Source organism: Neoarius graeffei, chromosome 4 (genome assembly GCF_027579695.1).
Source record: "Neoarius graeffei isolate fNeoGra1 chromosome 4, fNeoGra1.pri, whole genome shotgun sequence".
NCBI classification, from domain to species: domain Eukaryota; kingdom Metazoa; phylum Chordata; class Actinopteri; order Siluriformes; family Ariidae; genus Neoarius; species Neoarius graeffei.
Genome location: NC_083572.1, coordinates 67017786 through 67039844, shown reverse-complemented (window position 1 = coordinate 67039844; position 22059 = coordinate 67017786). Strand labels below are relative to the sequence as shown.

Here is a 22059-nt window from a genome sequence, read left to right as displayed (position 1 = left end):
CAAAACATCTGCCCTGGTCGGAGTGCAGACGTGCAGGGCAGCCATAGTGAACAAACCAGTGCTTCAAGAGGTTCTTTGCTGTGGTGTGAGCCGTTTGGTTTCGAGTTGGCACTGCCACTGTGAACCTCGTGAACAGGTCAGTCAAGACCAATACATTTTCAAAGCCCCCATTTGAACGCTCCAGTAGGGTGTAATCCATGGCCAATACTTCCAGAGGGGCCGAAACATTAGTGCAGGTCATGGGTGCTCGGGTTTTGGGGAAAACATCTTTGGCCAGGGCACAGCATTTGCATTCTTTTACCCAGTTCTGAACATCTTGGGTCATGGTGGGCCAGTAATAGCTACGTCTCATGGTTTCCAGGGTGCTGCGTTCTCCGAAGTGGCCACCATGGTCGTGTTGCCCTTCATACACCCTACGCTGCAGGCTTTTGGGGACAACGAGCTGCCGTGTTTCCTCTCCATCCCTTGGGTCAGTTATCGTGCGGAACAGGACACCTTTGTGGAGGCTCAGTCATTCGAACTCCTTAAACAGCCGTTGGAGTTTTGGGTCGGCGAGACGCAGGCTGGCCCCTGGGGGTCTTTGTTGTTCTTGCACGGCTGCCAGCACAGGTTGGACCATGGGGTCTTTCTTTTGCTCCATTGCTAGTTCTGTCCAGCTGAAACCATCTACTGCTGCTCTGACTGCACTCTGTATGGCACCGTGTGTGACAACGTCCTTCTGCCCTGGCCACAGGCATGTACGAACCTCTTCAGATCCCAGGCATATGAAGTCCTTCCCCGAGTCTTATCCCTCCGGTTCTGTACTCACTGGGATTCTGGACAAGACATCAGCGTTCGCATTTTGGTGACCGGGCTTGTAGCACACTTCGAAGTCATATTCTGCCAGCTGAGCAGCCCAGCGCTGTTCCACTGCGCCCAGGTTCGCTGTCCCCAAGTAACGCAGTGGGTTGTGGTCGGACACCACTGTGAACTTGGAGTACATCAGGTACTCCTTGAACTTTTCAGTGACTGCCCACTTAAGAGCCAGCAGTTCTAACTTGAAGGCGCTGTAGTTCTTGTCATTCTTTTCTGCTCCCCGAAGACCACGGCTGGCGAATGCTATGACATGCTCAACTCCTCCTTGCTTCTGGCTCAGCACTGCCCCCAATCCGTGAAGGCTCCCATCAGTCGTCAGGATGAAGGGCAAGTTGAAGTCAGGGTAGGCCAGGACTGGTGGGCTCATCAGGCTAAGTTTCAGCTTTTCAAAAGAACGCTGGCACTCCTCAGTCCACCTGAAGGTTCCTGCGGTCCCCATCTGGCTTGTCTTTCCCACTAGGGCGTGGAGCGGGCGGGCTAGCTGAGCGAACTTGGGGACAAACCGGCGGTAGTAGCTCATGAACCCTAGGACTTGCCTCACCTCTCTCACAGACTTGGGAGTTGGCCAGGTCTCTAGGGCTTGCACCTTCTCTCCATCCACTTGAATTCCTTCAGCAGAGATCACATGGCCCAGGAACTTAACTTCGTCTCTCAGGAGGTGGCACTTGCTGGGCTTCAGTTTGAGACCATGTTGCCTTAATCTATTAAAGACAAGTTCAAGCCTCTCACAATGGGTGTCGAAGTCATTGGAGAAGACTATCACATCATCTAAATAGATTAACAGCACCTCAAACGCCAGGTCCCCGAGTACTACGCCCATGAGCCGTTGGAAAGTGGCCGGGGCATTGCACAATCCAAAGGGCATCCTGGACCACTCAAATAGGCCGAAGGGGGTGGTCACAGCAGTCTTTGCACGGTCAGCCTCATCCATGGCCACTTGGAAGTACCCCGAGGTTAGATCAAGGGTGGAAAACAGCCGTGCTTTTCCCAGGGCATCCAGAGACTCTTCGACGCATGGGAGTGGGTAAGCATCTTTGCAGGTCACTTGGTTCAGTCTCCTGTAATCGCAGCAGAACCTCACGCTGCCATCCTTCTTCATCATGATCACTGCGGGGGAAGCCCAAGGGCTGCGGCTCTCCCGGAGAACTTCTTGAGAGACAAGGTCTTGGATGTGCTTTTTAAATTGCTGGAAGATCTGAGGAGGAACACGGCGATGACGCTGTTTGATGGGTGGTGCATCTCCAGTGGGTATGTTGTGGGTGACGGAGGTAGTGTAGCCCAAATCAGAGTCATTCTTTGAGAAGACATCTTGATGCTTGGCCAACAGATCTGTCAGCTTACGGCACTGAGTACTGGACAGCCTCTGGAGGTCTACCTGGACTGGGATGGGCAGCTGGGTGGAAGGGCAGTTCTGGTCGAGGGCTGACACTGACTCCACGGCTTTGACGTGCAGAATTTCCCCTCGCTCCTCAAACTCCACTAATTCCTTGGGCAGCACTTCTTGGGGCTGGTACGCTACAGCGAGTCGGGCGCGGGGTTTTAACGTCACTGGCCTCGGGCTGGAGTTCAGGACTCGGACTGGTACACGGCCGTCAGTGGTTTTAGCCAGCACATTGGCTACCAGGAGACTCTTAGGTAGGCTCACCCCAGAGGATGCTTCCACTAACACCTGGCAGCTGGCCTTCGATGGGACTCCGCATCGGCCTTCTAAGACACGCTCGCTTAGTGGGGGAATGGTGACTTCCTGTCTCCCTGCGACTTTCACGTAGCCTATGCGTCCACACTGACTCCAAGCTCCTGCGTCCCTCCTTATGTCAGCCAGCACACAATGAACCTGGGCTTCTGTCCCTCTGTACTTGTTCATCTTCTTCAGGCCTTCCCGGTGCCCGAGGAAATCTTTCAGGTCGCTCAGCACATTCATACCTAGGATGCCCGGTAGGCCTTTCATTTCCTCCACGTTAGGGCTGTCATCTTTGAGGACAAAAATGCATTTCCGGCCAACTGACTTGCCCATGCAGTCTACGTCTGCCTCCAGGCATCCAAGGAGAGGAATGTCCAGGCCGTTAGCTGCGGTAAGCTGTACCCAGTGGGCTGAAGACAGGTCTGACTTGTCGAAGTGCTCGTGGAAGAAGGACTCTCGGATTGTGGTCACCTCTGAGCCGGTGTCCAGCAGGCACTCAGTGAGGACACCCGCTATTGTCACCCCTACCGTTAGGCAGTTGCCAAAGGCCCCTCCCTTTAAGGCACCGGATGGCTGGGTTGCCCGGTGGCTTCGGACGGCTGGTGAGCTGGGACCCGGACGTGTTGACTCTGAGTTGCCTCCCACGGCTCCTGGTGGCCCATCTTGGCGAGGTGGGGGGCGCGTTAAGTCGGTGGCTCCCCGGTTCAGCGGACAGCGTCTGCTGGTGTGCCCCGGTTCATTACAGGTGTAGCAGATGTACTGCCCGGCCTCATCCCGCAGTGGTGGGTTCCTAGCCTTACCCTCCCTCTCGGGTGGCGCGCCATGGCCTCGGGTGCCCATCATGTGGTACAGCTCGTCCTGACGTGTTGCTATCCTCTGCATGGTGTCATGTAGCATCTCCATGGTGAGTTGAGACGGAGACTCTCCTGTTGCCGCCGCCACGTTCACGACCCCTTTAGAGCGGGAGCTGCTCCTCATGCCCTCCACGGCTTGGTACTCTTCCTCCTCTGACCACGAGATGGCATCCTGCAGCAACTTGGAGAACTCCAGTTCCTCGCTGTCTTGAAGTCGCCGCTTCATTTCTCTCCTCAGGGTGTCATCTTGGAGCCCCAGCACCAGTTGTTCCTTCAGTACCAGGTCTGCGTCTGGGACACGCTTGGGGTCTCTACGCTGGATGCCCATCAGCTTCTCCTGGAGGTCGTATGTGTATGAGCGTATAGTCTCTCCTGGCATCTGTTTCCGGTCATAGAACTCCTTTAGCCGTGTTCCTAAGGGCACCTTGTCGCCATAAGTCTCGCGCAGTGCATCGAAGATCTTCGTCACTCCCTGTTCAGTGGCTTTCACCATATACTTCACCGTCAATCTAGCCTCATCTTTGAGGTGTTGTTTGATAAATTCGGCCTGGTCCTCTGCAGGAATCTTCATCATCTGTAGAGCAGACTTCATTGACGCGATCCATTCTTCAACACCCTCCCCCCGTTTACCACTGAATTCAGGGCACTTACGCTCTCTGGGGATATACACGGTAGAAGTGGGGGGCCTGTTCATCTGCTGGTCTAGCACAGTTTTAGCTAAAGTGAGAGCCTCTTTTTGCTCAGTCCTGGCTTTCACTAGAGCTTCTGCTTGATCATTGAACTTGGCCTGCATCTCAGCAAATTGTTTTTTTAACTCTTCTAACTCAGCCATTATGTCTGAAAATTGTGTTCACTGTCAAAAACTTTTTTTCAATGAAAAAAAATTGGGAATCTGTATAAAAAAATGGTAATACTATCCTCTTCGTGACGCCAATATGTAGCGGACGGTAGAATGGTGCCGCCGCCTTGTAGGGGTTAAACTACACTAACCTAGGGAGGACTGAACAGGAAAGGATCTATGTCCCCCTCGCCCAGTGCCTAGTAGCCTCAGTGCTGTCATGTGTGGCAGTAGGTGGTTCCCTGAGTAGCAGTCACTTACTTGGGGGAGGTAGAGTGGGCTCCAGGATCTGAAGGTGGTCAGGTGGCTGCCTGAAGGGTGTATGTGGTGAGTGGAGTGTGTATGGCCCAACCCATCACCACCCCACTACTATTCCAACCCCAGCTACACAGGTGAGGCGCCCCTAACCCTAGGTTAGAATAGACCTAAATGAAAACAGTCACTAGGCCTGTAGCACAGTGTAAACAACTACTATAGCGGGGAACTAATTGCAGTTATTTACTGGTTAAGTCAGTTACTACTCCCGTAATGATGATGATTATGGATGGTAACACCAATGTGATTTATAATTCCACCCAAATGTATAGTACCACAGAACTAATGCCCAAACACTTATAGTTGTAATAAGTGATTGGTAATATTCATTCGAGACTCACAGTAAGAAAAGAAAATATATAAAACGTCAACCACCTCAAATGAGTTTCACAGTAGGGAAAATGTATTTAACACCCAATACCTTAAATGTCTTAACATTCACTGAGGTTGGCAATCATAGCGCAACTCACAGTCTGTAACATCAGTAATATATCTCATTCACATGTAAACACACAAAGACATATCTTTTGTAACTACACTAAGAGAAGGTGCTTCTTGTAACCACAAAAAAAACAAAACACCTTTAAGTTGGACGTGGGCTGTGCATAGCACGGCAAAGCATGTGGGTGTGGGTGTGTGTGTGAGTGGATGGGTGAAATGGAGGCTGGCTCAGTGGCGAGGGCAATCCCAAAGTCTCTCCAGATACCACTCTGTGTGTGTGTGTGTGTGTGTGTGTGTGTGTGTGTGTGTGTGTATATAGAGGCACGGGTCAACACAAGTCCAGTTCAGTTCAGTTCAGTTGACCCAGCGAGCGAGTGTGTGCGCGAGCGAGTGAGGGTGCGCGTGCGTGAGTATTGTAACGGTTTTCCCGTATTAAAAGTTTGCCGGGGTGCCAGGCAGCTTAAAACTGCCAATAATTTTTTTTTTTTAGAAAGTGAGTTTCAGTCACATCAGGTCAGAAAACCGTCACAAGATTACATGTATGAATGCATACAGCTTAAATAGCAGGAAATGCACATGTACCCTTTTTTTATCAACAATTCAGAAATTTGCAAGACAACACACAATGATAATACATAAACAAGGAAAGAATACTCAGCAAGCAACCCAATTTCACGCTTGCAATATATTGTTCAGTTCACCCAAAAGTTCGTCCAGTTCACAGCAATACAATTCAGTCCTTCACCCAAAAATCCGTTTCGTAATAAACACAGTCATTCCACACAGACACAGTCTTTACATCCACAATCAGTAGAAATTACTCAACCCCCCCGCAAGTCAACTCTTCAAAGACGGAGCAACAATAAAAATAAAGAAAAATAGTCAGTGTTAACGCCAGTCAGTGTCAAAAAGCCTACCAAATCCGTAGCATAGCTTACTCCAGTCCAGGATTTCAGCAGCAAGCAACAACTTTCCTCCTCTGGTATAATCCGTATTCCAGGCAGACAACAGAATTATCGGTTAGTTTTTTTTTTAATACTGCATAATCCCCAGAGAAGCGGTTGGCCCCAGGACAACGGCATCGTGACAACTGGCGACAAAAAAAAAAAAAACACGGGGAAAGTTTTCCAGAGACATCTAACTGGATACTTAGCTTCACCATTAAACCGGCATCTTCTTCGTCTTTATACAAAAGTGGGGAGGCCATTTAGCGCAACAGCGCCACTCCAATATGTGGTTGATCTAGGCATTACACTGAAAGACCAGAGAAATCTGCCAGAATGCTTCGACAGGAATAAACTTCAGAAAACAACTATGGCATTTTCAAAGGCAGAGGTTGTTACATTCCTCCCCTCCTGGAAAAAGGCGCACCATATGGTAAGGCGTGTTAATCAAGGTCCTCGCTCAGAAATCCCAAAAAGTCTTCATCGTCACTGCTCTCCGCAAGAATTTCCCATACCTGTTTCCTGTCAGTAAGAGAATTTTTTGTCATAGGATCAGCAAACTTAGAGAGAGGAGGACTTAGTTGAAAAGAATCTTTAACATCATCAACCTGAGTGGAATTGAATCCAAGAAACTCTTCGTCCTCACTTTCTTCCATAAAGAGCTGCAACAATTTGGTTCGCTGATTTTTTTCCATTTCTTTAGCAGTAGGATAACAAGGTTTCAAGCGGGACACATGCGTCACTCTGAGATCTTCACCAGTTTCTTCCAAAACAATCTCATAGTTGAGAGGGCTTAATCGCCTTACAATGCGATAAGGTCCTTGCCATTTGGGTGCTAATTTGGCAGAGAAGGCTTTTTCTGCCTTGGAATAGGGATGTGAACGCATCCAGACTCGATCCTGTTCCTCACAGAGCACATCCCTCCTAGATTTATCACAATGAGCCTTTTGTTTCTCCCGAGCCTTAATTAGCTTCTGATCCACATAGCTTTTCATCTGGCTCATTTCTGCAACCTTTTTATAGATTGGATTATCCGGAGGACATGCAGGAGTGCTGCTTCCCAGAGGCTGCAACAACATATCCAGGGGTCCATGGAGTAGCCGATTGAGGTTAGCTTCTGCAGGGGTCACTCCTGTAGACTCACTAACTGCAGTGTTTAATGCAAACCGAAATTCATGGAGATGTTTATCCCATTGCTTGTGGTGGTTGCCGACATAAGAGGAGATCATGGTCTTTAATGTGCGATTAACTCTCTCCGTCATGTTGGTCTGGGGATGATATGCCGTTGTCATTTTGTGCAGAAATCCCCACTGACGGCAGACATTTTGGAAAAGGTCAGAGACAAATTGAGACCCTTGGTCTGACAGAATGTAGTCCGGAACGCCCCAGCGAGTCAAAATCTCTTTGATAATAACCCGAGACACCGTCTCTGCTGTGGCGGCACGAAGAGGGAAAAACTCCACCCAACGGGAGTAGTAGTCCACAAAAACCACTAGGTGGATATTGTTGGCTGAACTCCTGGGTAAAGGACCCATCAAGTCCACACCTAACATCTCCCAGGGCCGGCTGACAACGGTTTGCTCAAGTTTTCCACAGGGGCGCCTACATTCAGGTTTGTACAGCTGACAGATGTGGCAATCCTGGACAAACTTTTTCACCTCAACACTAAGATTGGGCCAATACGCCAGAGCCTGTAGTCGTTTGCAGGTCTTGAACCGCCCCAAGTGGCCAGACAAGGGGTTTGCATGAAAAAACTCAAGGAGCTGGAGTCTAAGGCCCTCTGGAATGTAGGCTTGGTACAGTGTTTTGTGAGGTAAGGTGACCACCCAGAACACTTTATCCTCAATGATAGTAAATCTTGTGGCACGGCTAACAGCCACATCCCCAGAGGTCGAGATTTCATCATAAACTTTCATGATCTCTGGATCAGTTTGTTGGGCTCGCCAAAGGACATCATCAGTTATAGGCAGCTCCTCTCGGTCCTTCTTCACTGCAGGACTGACTGCAGCGCATGTCAGGGCAGTTAGCTCAAGTTGTGTAACTGGAGCTCTGGAGAGGGCATCAGGTACGGTGTTATACTTTCCTTTCCGGTATTCCACAGTAAAGGAGAATTCTTGCAGTCTCAGAGCCCAACGAATGAGACGGGTGCTTGGTTTTTGGGTCTTAAAGACCCAGATGAGAGATGAATGATCCGTTACCACAATGAAATGTCTGCCCTCCAGATAATATCTCCACTTTTCAAGGGCCCATACCACTGCCAAACACTCCTTTTCCGTGGCTGAGTAATTACGTTCAGCTGCATTTAAGGCTCGGCTAGCAAAGGCCAAGATCTCTTCCGTTCCTAATCCTGTGCGCTGCACAAGCACGCCCCCCAGACCAACATCGCTTGCATCAGTATACACAGTGAATGGCAGACTGAGGTTGGGGTGACCCAGGATGGGTGGAGAGACCAGATGCTGTTTTAGGGCATCAAAGGAGGCCTGGCACTGGGGGGTCCAGAAAAATTTCATGCCCTTCCTCTTAAGTGCATTTAAAGGCTCTGCAAGCTGTGAAAAATTGGGTACAAAATGATGGTACCAACCAGCCATTCCAAGAAACCTCTGAAGTTCTTTCAGGTTCCTAGGAACAGGAAATTCCTGGACAGCCTGGGTCTTGGCAGGATCAACGGCGATGCCAGTTGAGGACACTACATGCCCAAGAAACTTCAAAGAGGGACGGAAAAAGTGAGTTTTTTTCATATTCACTGTGAGGTGGGCTTCTCGCAGTTTATCAAGGACAGCCTGGATGTCCAAAAAATGCTGCTCTATGGAGGGTGGGTATATTATTATATCATCCAGGTAAACAAAGCATATTTTCCCTCGCAGTTTACCCAACACTCTCTCCATTAATCGCTGGAAGCTAGCCGGGGCGTTCTTGAGTCCAAAAGGCATAACCTTAAAATGGTAGAGACCACAGCGGGCTATGAAGGCCGTTTTATCCTGAGAACTTCCATCCATTCGGACTTGCTAATACCCGCTGTTGAGGTCAAGAGTGGAAAAGACCACCGCTCCACTAAGGGACTCAAGAATTTCCTGGATTGTTGGGATGGGATAGGCATCGGTGTGAGTGACTGAATTCAATTTTCTGTAATCCACACAGAATCGGTATCCACCAGTCTTCTTGGGTATTAGAACTACCGGTGACGCCCATGCCGAAGATGAAGGCTCAATGACACCTGCCTCCAACATTTCCTTAATGAGGTCTTCCATGATTTTTTGTTTCACCGGAGAAACACGGTAAGGCTTTTGCCTAATTGGAATGTTTTGCGTGACGTAAATTTTGTGGCTTAGCACATTGGTTTGACCCAAAGCATTGGTACACACATCACGGTTCTGATTCAACTGCGACATTAGCTGTTGTCTCTCCCCCCCTTCAAGACAAGCGTCATGGCAGGCAATGCTAAGTAGATCCGTTTCATCAGCAAACAAAGGATATGGTGCCATGGCTGAAAAGAGTGCAATGGAGGGGTGCCACCCTTTGAGTGAGGCGCCTTCCCTCTGAAAGGGAAACCTTTCATGATGTTCAAACCAGTACACATTGTTCCTGACATCCACTTGCAGGCCAGTAAAGAAAATATAATCCAGCCCAAGGACAGCAGGAAAAGCAAGTGTCTGTGCACTGAGAACTGCCACCGGCAGAGTAACTGGAACAGACTGCACCATCAATTCCACTTCACCCCACCCCAGGGGTTCACGGGCACCACCATCTGCCAGATAAATAGGGCCTGTCATCCACGGTTTGAGCTCATCACCTGGCTTACGCACATTAAGCCACAGCTTTTCATTAAGCAGGGTATAGGATGACCCAGTGTCCAGAATTGCCGGGCCCTTCCAGGATCCAATTGTCAATGGGACCGTTAACTGCAATGGCATAGTCCAAGCCCCAGATGGAGGGGAGTCATCTGTGATACTGTCGTGACCCACTGAAACAGCAGTTTGCGTGTCAGGAGCACTCGGGCCAGGTTGGGGTGGAGGGGACTTAAAAGACTTTTTATGACTAGGAATCATTTGGGAACAAGAGACAGGGGAGTGTGTCCCTTTACACCGCCAACAGAAGGGCTGGGATGATTTAGCCATGGGTGGCAAACTCGGTACAGGGTTATGTAACCTGGGCTGACGAGCAGACTGAACCTTTTGCTCATATTGTCGCTGATTTTCCTTGTCTCTCTCTAGTTGTTGTCCCAGGCGGACCAAGTCATCCACCGATTTAACACCGTTACTTCGCAACTGACTCGCAAATTGAGGGTTAATGTTTTTTAGGATCAACTTAATGATTTCCTGCTCCCCAATTGCGGGCTTCCAACGCTTACACAATGCACGATACATATAGGCAAAGTCTCGAATAGTCTCATCATCCCGTTGAATACGGGTTCGCACTCTCTCTGCAAGTTCATCCTCATAATCCTCCGAGAGAAATGCAGACAAAAATTTGCGCTCAAAAACTCTCCACGTTGCAATCTCGACCCTAGCAACATCCCACCAATCTCTTGCAGTTCCATGTAGGACATTCCTCAGTGTGGCAAGCAATTCCCCATCAGAAAGGGGATGTAAAGCCAAATAATCATGGCACTTTTCAAGATACAATAGCGGATCTGAGGTGTCTTCTGTTCTTCCAAAACAAGGGAATTGAATTTTAATTGGTTTCTTCCCAACATAAGGCCCTTGCGGTGCCTTAGTTGTGATGGAGTCATCAGAAGGGCAACATGAAGGAAATGAATGCATGGTAGACTGTAGGGGCTGACTCCCTGGTGATTGGTCATCCGTTGTGAATATACATGGTGCGGAAAAATTTGTCTGCACTGACACATGCATTTTTTCCCCTATTTTAATTGTAGACTTGAGCTGAGCAATATCCAGGGCCAACCCTTCCAGGCGTTGTGTACAGTGCCCAAGGTTAGCCTGCAGGGGGCTCCAGGAACTCACATTCATTGATAGTGAACTGAGTTGTCTCGAACAATCATGAAGGCCTGAGTGAATCTCCTGTAATGATGTGGATAAAGGTGCAAGCACCATATTAAAGTCTTTAAGAACTTCAGTATGATGGTGTTTCAGACGCCAATTCAAGGTTGCTGTAATTTCTGTCCTTACATAATCCAGTTGCTGTTTCATCTCCTCGGCCACTTTTGCAGACATGTTCGCAATTTGTTGTGTACATGCATCCAAAAGCAATTGTACACTGAAATTCGAAAAAGAGTTTTGTGCTGCAGGGAAGTTAACAGTAGAAGAGTGCTGAGACGTAGGTAAGGCCGAAGTTGTAAAGTGCATCGATGTATCATGCTCATCCAGCAATTCCATATCCACAACAGAGTGATTGGTAGCATAGTGACCATTCCCAACAGTTGTTCCAGCTACAAGCGGTGATTGTTGAGAAAGTGGCGGTTGAATGGTTTGTTTTTCTAAAGCTGGAATAGAAGATAGGGAGGTAGGTATAGGGGCCCGGAGTACATGGTGAGTAGCGGATGGTAATTGAAACGCAGATGGCTGATGAGCAGTAGATGAGTGTTGAACAATAGGTAATTGATACAAAATAGGTGGCACAATAGAGCCCTGAAATTGTGGGGCTTGAGCTGCAACTTGGCTGCTTTGAGTGACAGACCCCATTTTGGAAGCCATTTGGGCATGCTACTCACTGAGATAGCCACTGAAAAAAAAGTAATATACTGAAATATACAGAATAGTGCTGGTAAACTAAAAAAATAAACGTTGCAATATAATTTCCTTCACCAAGTGGGTTAAATTATCTGGGGTGCCATTTTATGTAACGGTTTTCCCGTATTAAAAGTTTGCCGGGGTGCCAGGCAGCTTAAAACTGCCAATAATTTTTTTTTTAGAAAGTGAGTTTCAGTCACATCAGGTCGGAAAACCGTCACAAGATTACATGTATGAATGCATACAGCTTAAATAGCAGGAAATGCACATGTACCCTTTTTTTTTATCAACAATTCAGAAATTTGCAAGACAACACACAATGATAATACATAAACAAGGAAAGAATACTCAGCAAGCAACCCAATTTCACGCTTGCAATATATTGTTCAGTTCACCCAAAAGTTCGTCCAGTTCACAGCAATACAATTCAGTCCTTCACCCAAAAATCCGTTTCGTAATAAACACAGTCATTCCACAGAGACACAGTCTTTACATCCACAATCAGTAAAAATTACTCAACCCCCCCCCGCAAGTCAACTCTTCAAAGACGGAGCAACAATAAAAATAAAGAAAAATAGTCAGTGTTAACGCCAGTGTCAAAAAGCCTACCAAATCCGTAGCATAGCTTACTCCAGTCCAGGATTTCAGCAGCAAGCAACAACTTTCCTCCTCTGGTATAATCCGTATTCCAGGCAGACAACAGAATTATCGGTTAGTTTTTTTTTTAATACTGCATAATCCCCAGAGAAGCGGTTGGCCCCAGGACAACGGCATCGTGACAACTGGCGACAAAAAAAAAAAAAACACACGGGGAAAGTTTTCCAGAGACATCTAACTGGATACTTAGCTTCACCATTAAACCGGCATCTTCTTCTTCTTTATACAAAAGTGGGGAGGCCATTTAGCGCAACAGCGCCACTCCAATATGTGGTTGATCTAGGCATTACACTGAAAGACCAGAGAAATCTGCCAGAATGCTTCGACAGGAATAAACTTCAGAAAACAACTATGGCATTTTCAAAGGCAGAGGTTGTTACAGTATGTGCGTGTGCAGTGGCACGGGTCAACGCGAGTCAAGTTCAGTTCAGTTCAGTTGACTCTGCGGGTGTTATCAGCAGTGTTGTATGTGAAGTGTAGTGTATTAATTATCCACGACCAACCAGAAATCCCGTCGCGATGCTGTACATGGAGGGCAGGGTAAACTGTCAGCTGTCTTCTGACACAGGCTACTGGATGGCTTCGGAACATTCGGGTGGATGGCGGCAAAGTGGCAGCTAGTGTAACGGATAGTTCAAAAACAATTTTCCAGAGCGGTCCTGGCAACGCAAATAAAACGGCTCTAGCGAGCGATAAACACGTCTAACGGATAATACGAATGTTTCTACACAACTTCACATCCGTCTTGATGTCTCTGTTGTCCTTTCTATTCATACCCCCTTCAGTGTTTATCTTCCCGTATCATTAGCATTAGCTACGCCCATTTACAACTGCCAGCGGTTCGTATCACAGTGTTATACAACAACAAAACAAACGGAGGGTGGCAAACACACCACTACCCAACCGAGACGTACTAACGTTGCACTTTTTAACTACAAAGGAACACTTACTCGACACTCAATACGAGTTTATCGATCCGTACACGTAGACTGCTCCCAGAACACACAACTTCAGCTTGCCTCTACTGTCACTGAATCCTCCCGCCGCTCGTAAACGCCCCCTCTCATGCTGCCCAGCGCATTCACAAGTTTAAAGGCGCAGTAGCCCCCTTTGCTCCCGCTACACAGACATCAAATTCAGAATGAGTGTATATTTACAAAAATACAATAATGTTTTCCAGTTTGAACATCTTGTCTTTGTATTTGTATTTGCAAATCATTGCATTCTGTTTTTACTGACAAGTACATTTTACAGCGCATCCTAACTTTTTTTTGTAATTGTGGCTGTAATTAATTCATTTATGTTCCTTATTTGTCATTGTGTGTGCGCACTTGTCTCAATGGCAGATGTACATCCAGATGACCACTCTTACTATCTCAGTCAGCCTGAGTGCCTCTGTGTCTCTGGGATTGCTCTACATGCCCAAAGTCTACGTGGTGCTCCTCCACCCTGAGCAGAATGTGGCTAAGCGCAGCACTCGTAGCCTGAAGGCTGTGGTCACTGCTGCCACAATGTCCAACAAATTCAGCCCCAAGCCCAACCTCAGACCCAATGGAGAGGCCAAGACTGAGCTATGTGAGAACTTGGAAAATCAAGGTGAGAAGGCCCTCATTATGCACCATCTTTTTGTACACATAGTGAAGTTGCCATCTTTTCAACCCTTAGTCTCTGTGCATGTCAGAATAAGTGGAGCACTACTAAAAGTATTTTCCTACATAAAAACTGATGTATTTGCCTCCATTTCTCTATTGACTGTTTGTACAATACTGTTTATATTATAGACGTCATATTGAAACTACAGTGTCTTGCAAAAGTATTCATCCCCCTTGATGTTTGTCCTGTTAAGTCACATTACAAGCTGGAATTAAAATGGATTTTTGGGGGGTTAGCGCCATTTGATTTACACAACATGCCTACAGCTTTAAAGGTGAAAGTTGTTGTTTTATTGTGACACAAACAATAATTAAGATGAAAAAACAGAAATCTGGAGTGTGCATAGGTATTCACACACCCCACCCCCACCCCACCCCCAAAAAGTCAATACTTTGCAGAGCCACCTTTTGCTGCAATTACAGCTGCAAATCTCTTGGGGTATATCTCTATTAGCTTAGCAGATATAGCCACTATGATTTTTGCCCATTCCTCAAGGCAAAACTGCTCCAACTCCTTCAAGTTAAATGGGTTGCGTTGGTGTACAGCAATCTTCAAGTTATGCCACAGATTCTCAATTGGATACAGGTCTGGGCTTTGATCAGGCCATTCCAAGACATTTAAATGTTTCCCTTTAAACTGCTCCAGTGTAGCTTTAACGGTATGTTTAGGGTCATTGTCCTGCTGGAATATGAACCTTCGTCCCAGTCTCAAACCTCTGACAGACTCAAACAGGTTTTCCTCCAGAATTGCTCTGTATTTAGTGACATCCATCTTTCCTTCAATCCATCCCCACAGCATGATGCTGCCACCAACATGCTTCACTGTTCTCAGGGTGATGGGAAGTGTTGGGTTTGGGCCACACACAGTGTTTCCCATGATGGCCAAAAAGTTCAGTTTTAGTCTCATTTGGGCAAAGAATCTTCTTCCATGTGTTTAGGGAGTCTGCCACATGCTATTGGGCAAACTCCAAATGTGTTTTCTTTTTTTTTCTTTAAGCAATGGCTTTTTTTCTGGCCACTCTTCCATAAAGCCCCGCTCTGTGGAGTGTATGGCATAAAGTGGTCCTATGGACAGATACTCCCATCTTTGCTGTGGATCTTTGCAGCTCCTTCAGTGTTATCTTTGGTGTCTTTGTTGCATCTCTGATTAATGCCCTCCTTGCCCAGTCTGTGAGTTTTGGTGGGTGGCCTTCTCTTGTCAGGTTTGTAGTGGTGCCATTGCAAAAGTTCCCTAATGAGGGAGGAGTACAGAAGCACGGCTGGCGGGAATTGATGTTCACACATGCTTGTTATTTTCTTTATTTTCTGCTTTTCAGTGTCACACACTCACACACTCCCAGTCTCTCTCACACACACACACACACACACACACACACACACACACACACACACACACACGTGTTCTGGTTGGGAGAGTTCCCTTCTCTCTGCTCTCTCCCTCTTTTTCTATCCTCTGTCAGTGCAACACAGACACACATTAATTAGACACAGGTGCATTGACTTTGCCACTCACCTTCCCTGGCCCTGCCCTCCATTCACAAACTGACGCTAGGCCATGCCCCCACTACCGCATACCCCCACCGCCTGACTCAGGCCACTGGACCGGATCTGGTGTTCCCTTTTTAGTGAGATTAGTCAGTGGGCTGGTGATGTCTGAATAATTAGGTATGAACCTACAAGAGCAGCCAGCCAGCCCCAGGAACTGTCTCACCCCCTTTTTGGTCTTAGGCCTTGGGCAGGCTGCAATCACTGCTGTCTTGTCAATTTGGGGACGCACCTGCCCATGACCCAAGTGGAAATCCAGATACCGTACTTCCACCCGCCCAATTGCACACTTTTTTGGGTTGGCTGTGAGACCCGCCTGCCTCAGCAACTCTAGGATGGCCCTAAGGTGTTCTATGTGCCGCGGCCAGTCACTGCTGTATATAATTATATTGTCTAAGTAGGCTGCTGCATAGGTGGCGTGGGGGTGGAGGATCTTGTCCATGAGCCGCTGGAACATAGCGGGAGCCCCAAACAACCCAAAAGGAAGCATGACAATTTGGCGTAATCCAAACGGTGTGGAAAAAGCCGTTTTCTCTCGGGATAGAGGAGTCAAGGGGATCTGCCAATATCCCTTCATCAAATCCAGTGTCGAATAAAAGCGAGCTGCGCCTAACTGATCGAGCAACTCATCAATGCGAGGCATTGGGTATGCGTCGAATTTAGACATCGCGTTGACTTTTTGATAGTCCACACAGAACCGGACCGACCCGTCAGCCTTGGGTACCAGGATCACCGGGCTGCTCCAGTCATTGTATGACTCCTCGATTATGCCCATATCGAGCATGGCCTTGAGTTCGTCCTGAACCACCTTTTTTTTGTGTTCGGGTAAGCGGTACGGGCGGCTATGCACCACCACTCCTGGGGGCATTTCAGTGTGGTGTTCTATGAGGTGGGTGCGGCCGGGAAGGGGCAAGAATCTCATCTCATTATCTCTAGCCGCTTTATCCTGTTCTACAGGGTTGCAGGCAAGCTGGAGCCTATCCCAGCTGACTACGGGCGAAAGGCGGGGTACACCTTGGACAAGTCACCAGGTCATCACAGGGCTGACACATGGACACAGACAACCATTCACACTCACATTCACACCTACGGTCAATTTAGAGTCACCAGTTAACCTAACCTGCATGTCTTTGGACTGTGGGGGAAACCGGAGCACCCGGAGGAAACCCACGTGGACATGGGGAGAACATGCACACTCCGCACAGAAAGGCCCTCGCTGGCCACGGGGCTCGAACCCGGACCTTCTTGTTGTGAGGCAACAGCGCTAACCACTACACCACCGTGCAGGGGCGAGAATATATCAGAAAATTCCTCCTGCAACTTGACTACCTCTGTGAGTTGGGCTGGTGAGAGGTGGTCTCCACAAGGGACCGGAGCAGTTCGGGTTGTGGTTTTGGTTATTTTTACCTTCAGCCCCAGCTTCGCTTTCTCCGGGACTACCGATGCCAATGCTACAGGGACCCTCTCACTCCAACGCTTTAATAGGTTGAAGTGGTATATTTGTAGATATACCACTTCAACCCCGCCTCTATCCATTCACCTCACCTCATAGTCAACGTCCCCGACTTGCCGTGTGACCTTGAAGGGCCCTTGCCACTTGGTGACTAATTTGGAACTCGACGTGGGCAATAATACGAGTACTTTGTCTCCCGGAGTGAACTCTCTAAGGCGTGTGCCCCTGTCGTACAGCCAGGCTTGACGTTCTTGTGCCTGCCGCAAATTCTCCTGGGTTAAGTGAGTGAGTGTGTGGAGTTTTGCACGCAGATCGAGAACGTATTGAATTTCGTTCTTACTAGATGAAGATCCCTCCTCCCAATTTTCCCGTAGCACGTCCAAGATGCCACATGGCATTCGCCCATATAATAGTTAAAACGGGGTAAATCCCATGGAGGCTTGTGGGACCTCTTGTACTGCAAATAACAGGGGCTCGAGCCATTTATCCCAGTTACATGCGTCTTCACTTACAAATTTCCGAATTAGATTTTTAAGTGTTTAATTGAACCTCTCTACCAAATCATCCGTTTGTGGGTGATAAATGCTGGTGCGGATGGATTTAATCCCCTATAACCCATACAGCTCGCACAGTGTGCATGACATAAATGAAGTGCCTTGGTCTGTCAGGATTTCTTTTGGAATCTTGACCCGGGAGATAATATGGAAGAGTGCTTCCGCAATACTGCGTACTGAAATATTGCGGAGAGGCACTGCTTCCAGATATTGCATTGCATAGTCCACCAGAACGAAAATAAAGCGATATCCTCCTGCTGACCAATCTAATGGCCCAATGAGATCCATACACGAGGCCCATCCGAAGGGGATCTCGATTAGAGGGAGAGGGCACAAAGACGCTTTTGGAGTGGCCGCGGGATTTACTAATTGGCATTCACGGCACGCCACACACCACCGACGGACATCCCCATGAATCCCTGGCCAATAGAACCTGGCCATTGTTCGGGCTAGTGTTTTTTCCTGCCCTAAGTGTCCAGCCATGGGATTAAAGTGAGCCGCATGGAAGATGAGTTCCCTACGGCTCTTAGGGATTAACAACTGGGTTATTTGTTCACTGGTTTGAGTGTCCTGCGTCACTCGATACAGTCTATCTTTAATAATTGCAAAGTACGAGAAGACGGGTGACGCATTTGGCTGGAGAGTTTGACCATCGATTACTCTCACTTGGTCAAATGCATGCCGCAGAGTCTCATCACATGACTGCTCTAAAGGGAAATCCTCAAGGGAATCCCCAAGGGCAAGAGGAGGGGAGGGCTGCTCCTCACTCCTTGTATCGTCCTGATGCAGTGATGACGTGGACAGCTCTGTGACAGCTTCTCCAGTCAATGCCACACCGTGATCCCCCCGTGACATTTTATGACAGGACCCACTCCCTACTATGTATTCCAATAAAGTTCGAAACCCTGGCCAATCTGTTCCCAAAATCAGTGAGTGGGTGAGACAAGGATTAACTGACGCCTTAACTTTATGCTTTTGGCCCTGAAATAGAATATGGACAGACACTAGAGGATAATTGTGAACATCCCTGTACACACACAACACCTTCACCACTTGTGCTCTCCCCAATGCCTCACCTTGTGCCAGGCTTTGGTGGATTGAGGTCTGATTACAACCGGAATCCACCAACGCGTGATATGTATCCCATTGAACGCTTACCGTTATGCAGTAGATTCCGGCCCAATCGTGGGCGGTCTCTGGTGCATCGGGGATGTGGATCACAGCTCCTACCTCTGTTGCGGAGCCCTGGCTTGGGAGATGCTCCGGCTCCCCGCCACGCCAGCACACCGGCCCAGGCTTTCCCTCTGCACCGGCGTTATGGGCGTCACTCACCTGAGGGGGAGAAGACACAGACACGGAAGAGGGAGATGGGAGGACTCCATGGGTGCGACGGGCCGGCTGGGGAGGAGCCGGCCACCACTTCCGCAGTGGGGGAAGAGGGTGAGAGGGAGGGGGGAGAGGGGGTGAAAAGGAGAGAGAGAAAGAATATGAGAAGTGCCTCATCCGCCTGCCATTGGAACTGCCTCCAGATGGTACTCTGCCAACTCGATGGTTTGTTCTAGCGATGCCAGGCAATGATACTGGACCCATTCCGCCATTCCTTCCAGAAGTTGAGAGATGAACAGTTCCAGTGCCACCAGATCGATGATTCCGTCTGCGTCGCGGTCTTCCACCCTCAGCCACCGCTGGCAGGCATCCCGGAGTTGGTGGCCGAGTGCGAACGGCCGGCCGACCTCCTCCAGCATCAGCGTCCAGAAGCGCTGGTGGTGGTGTTCCGGGGAGCAGCTGACATGCTGCAGGATAGCTTTCTTCAGGTCGGCATACCTGAGCCGGCTGTCAGCAGGGAGCTGCAGCGCTGCGAGTTGCGCATCACCAGTTAGAACCGGGAGGAGGCGCGCCGCATGCTGCTCAAACGGCCACCCCCACGTTTCAGCCACTTGCTCAAAAAGAGCGAGGAAAGTTTCTGGATCATCCTGCGGGCCCATTTTCGTGAGGGTGGTGTGAGGAGGGTCCACCGTGGTGCTGGTCGAAGCCCCTGCTGACACAAGCAGATGCCGGAATGCCTGGCAATCTTCCTGCTGGGCCAGCATCAAGGCTTCAAAGCGTTGCTCCTGCTCCTTCCAGAGGGCAATCAGCACTTGATGCTGGTTCTGCTGGGCGGTAGCGAGGGCATGAATGAGCTCTTGGAATGGGGAGGACTCCATGTGGTGGTTCCCTTCTGTACTCCCGGGTTTCGGCACCACTGTAACAGTTCCCTGATGAGGGAGGAGTACAGAAGCACAGCAGGCGGGAATTGATGTTCACACACACTCTTTATTTTCCGCTTTTCAGAGTCACACACTCACACTCTCCCAGTCACACACACACACACACACACACACACACACACACACACACACACACGTGTTCTGGTCGGAAGAGCTCCCTTCTCTCTGCTCTCTCCCTCCTTTTCTATCCTCTGTCACTGCAACACAGACACACATTAATTAGACACAGGTGCATTGACTTTGCCACTCACCTTCCCTGGCCCAGAGACATTCACAAACTGATGCTAGGCCACGCCCCTGCTGCCACAGCCATATTCTTTCCATTTTGCTTTAATGGAGTTAATGGTGCTCCCTGGGATATTCAAAGTTTGGGATATTTTTTATAACCCAACCCTGATCTATACTTCTTCATAACTTTGTCTCTGACCTGTTTGGAGGCTCCTTGGTTTTCATGTTGCTTGCTTAGAAGTGTTGCAGAATCAGGGTCCTTCCAGAACAGGTTGATTTATACAGACATCATGTGACAGATCATGTGACACTTTGATTGCACACGGGTGGAGTTTAATCAACTAATTATGCAACTTATGAAGTGAACTGTTTGGACCATCTCTTATTTAGGGGTTTCATACAAAAGGGGGTGAATACCTATGCACACTCCAGATTTGTTTTTTTCATCTTATTGTGTTTATGTCACAATTAAAAAAAAAAATTTGCACCTTTAAAGTGGTAGGCATGATGTGTAAATCAAATGGTGCGAACCCCCCCCCCAAAAAAAATCCATTTTAATTCCAGCTTATAATGTGATAAAACAGGACAAACACCAAGGGGGTGAATACTTTTGCAAGACACTGTATAACAAGGCATTTAGCAAATTATATCATACATAGTTACCATCTTGGATCATCATCATCATCATCTTCATCAGTAACTACTCTCTCCTGGTGAGGTAGTTTCAGAGCCTGTCGTGGGAACACTGGGCATGAGATGAAAATATGCCCTGTATAGAATGCCAGTCTCATACATGCAGGCCACCAAACATAATACGCATTCACACCCTCATTCATACCTAGGAGACAGCTGTAATTACAATAAAGCTAAAATAAACATGGCATGAGAGAGTGGGGCAGTGAACAAACAGTACTGTATATGAGTTTCGTTTGCAGTATTACATTTCATTATACATGTGAATGAAAAAAAACTATCCATGTGTTTTCTCAGTCTTTTTTCACGCAAACCCCTGTCATCATGTGGATTCTCAAGTATGTAGGGTTTTTTTGTGGGTCTATTACATAATTATTGTATTCATTTTGTATTGCTCAGATATTATGACGCTTGTTTATAAAATAGACAAGTTATTTGAAAATCAGTGTTACAACTGTGTTATGAAAAATCAAACATCATGACCTGAGTTAGTGGGACAGAAATTAGAAGAGATACTGTAGACTAGCAGGACATATTGAACAGAATGTGAAGATTGAGATAAAATGAGATGATCATGGAAACCAAAGCTCTGAAAATGCTTGAATATACTGCAGTGTTCCTTGTATATCCTGTTATGCAGTAGGTATAATTAGGTCACTGCAGCAACAAGGATCCCTTTATTACTTCATAACTTTTTGTTTTGAAAAGGTGTACATTTCCTGGCTAATCTCCTTCTAGAAATGAAACTAGAAGGTAATTGGTTTACTTTTAGTTGTCCTTTAGTTGCCCTTGAGTCATTAAACTTGTCTTTCACTATTTGAATATCAGTTTAGCAGGGCAAAGTGTAGACAACATTTGTACCATAATAAAGTTGTAATAGGCTATTCCGCAGAAATAACTTAGGTGATTATGCAAACACAGACCTCTTGACCTGCAGGGAGCTTTGAAGTGTGCCTGTGGATAGAGTTAGCCACTACAGACTTTATAATCAGGAGAATAACAATTTGGTTTACTCTTATGATTTCATTTATACATGAAGAAACATGTTAATTGCAAGCAGCTGGGAGTTAAACGTCGAATCATGGATCATATTCTCTTTCTTTCAGGACTTAGCCCTAGACAAACATACATCAGCTACAGCAACCATGCAATGTAACAGAATGCAGATCGCAACTGACAACCATCACATCATGATGACGGGAAGTCAGGCCATCACAGACTCCTCTCATGGTTTTCACACAGACAAGTGATATGGAAGAGAACTTGGGCAGTATAATGGACTATTCTAGTGAATGCCAGATAAAGATCCTGTGGGGACATCTTTATGTCTCAGGATATGACTCATAACTTTATCTAGTTATTCCAAAGGAACAGTCATCCTAAGGGATCCCAAAG

At 47.7% G+C, this 22059-nt stretch overlaps 1 protein-coding gene across 1 annotated transcript in view; it reads left to right on the top strand.

Moving 5' to 3' along the window:
• The window catches only part of LOC132885162 (metabotropic glutamate receptor 4-like), a 320710-nt gene extending 298890 nt beyond the window's left edge, over positions 1-21820 (top strand). The window contains exons 9-10 of the mRNA XM_060919511.1: positions 13619-13868; positions 21771-21820. Coding sequence (XP_060775494.1) covers positions 13619-13868; positions 21771-21820 — 300 coding nt within the window. The remainder of the gene's footprint in view (positions 1-13618; positions 13869-21770) is intronic.
• The last annotated feature ends 239 nt before the right edge of the window (positions 21821-22059 follow it).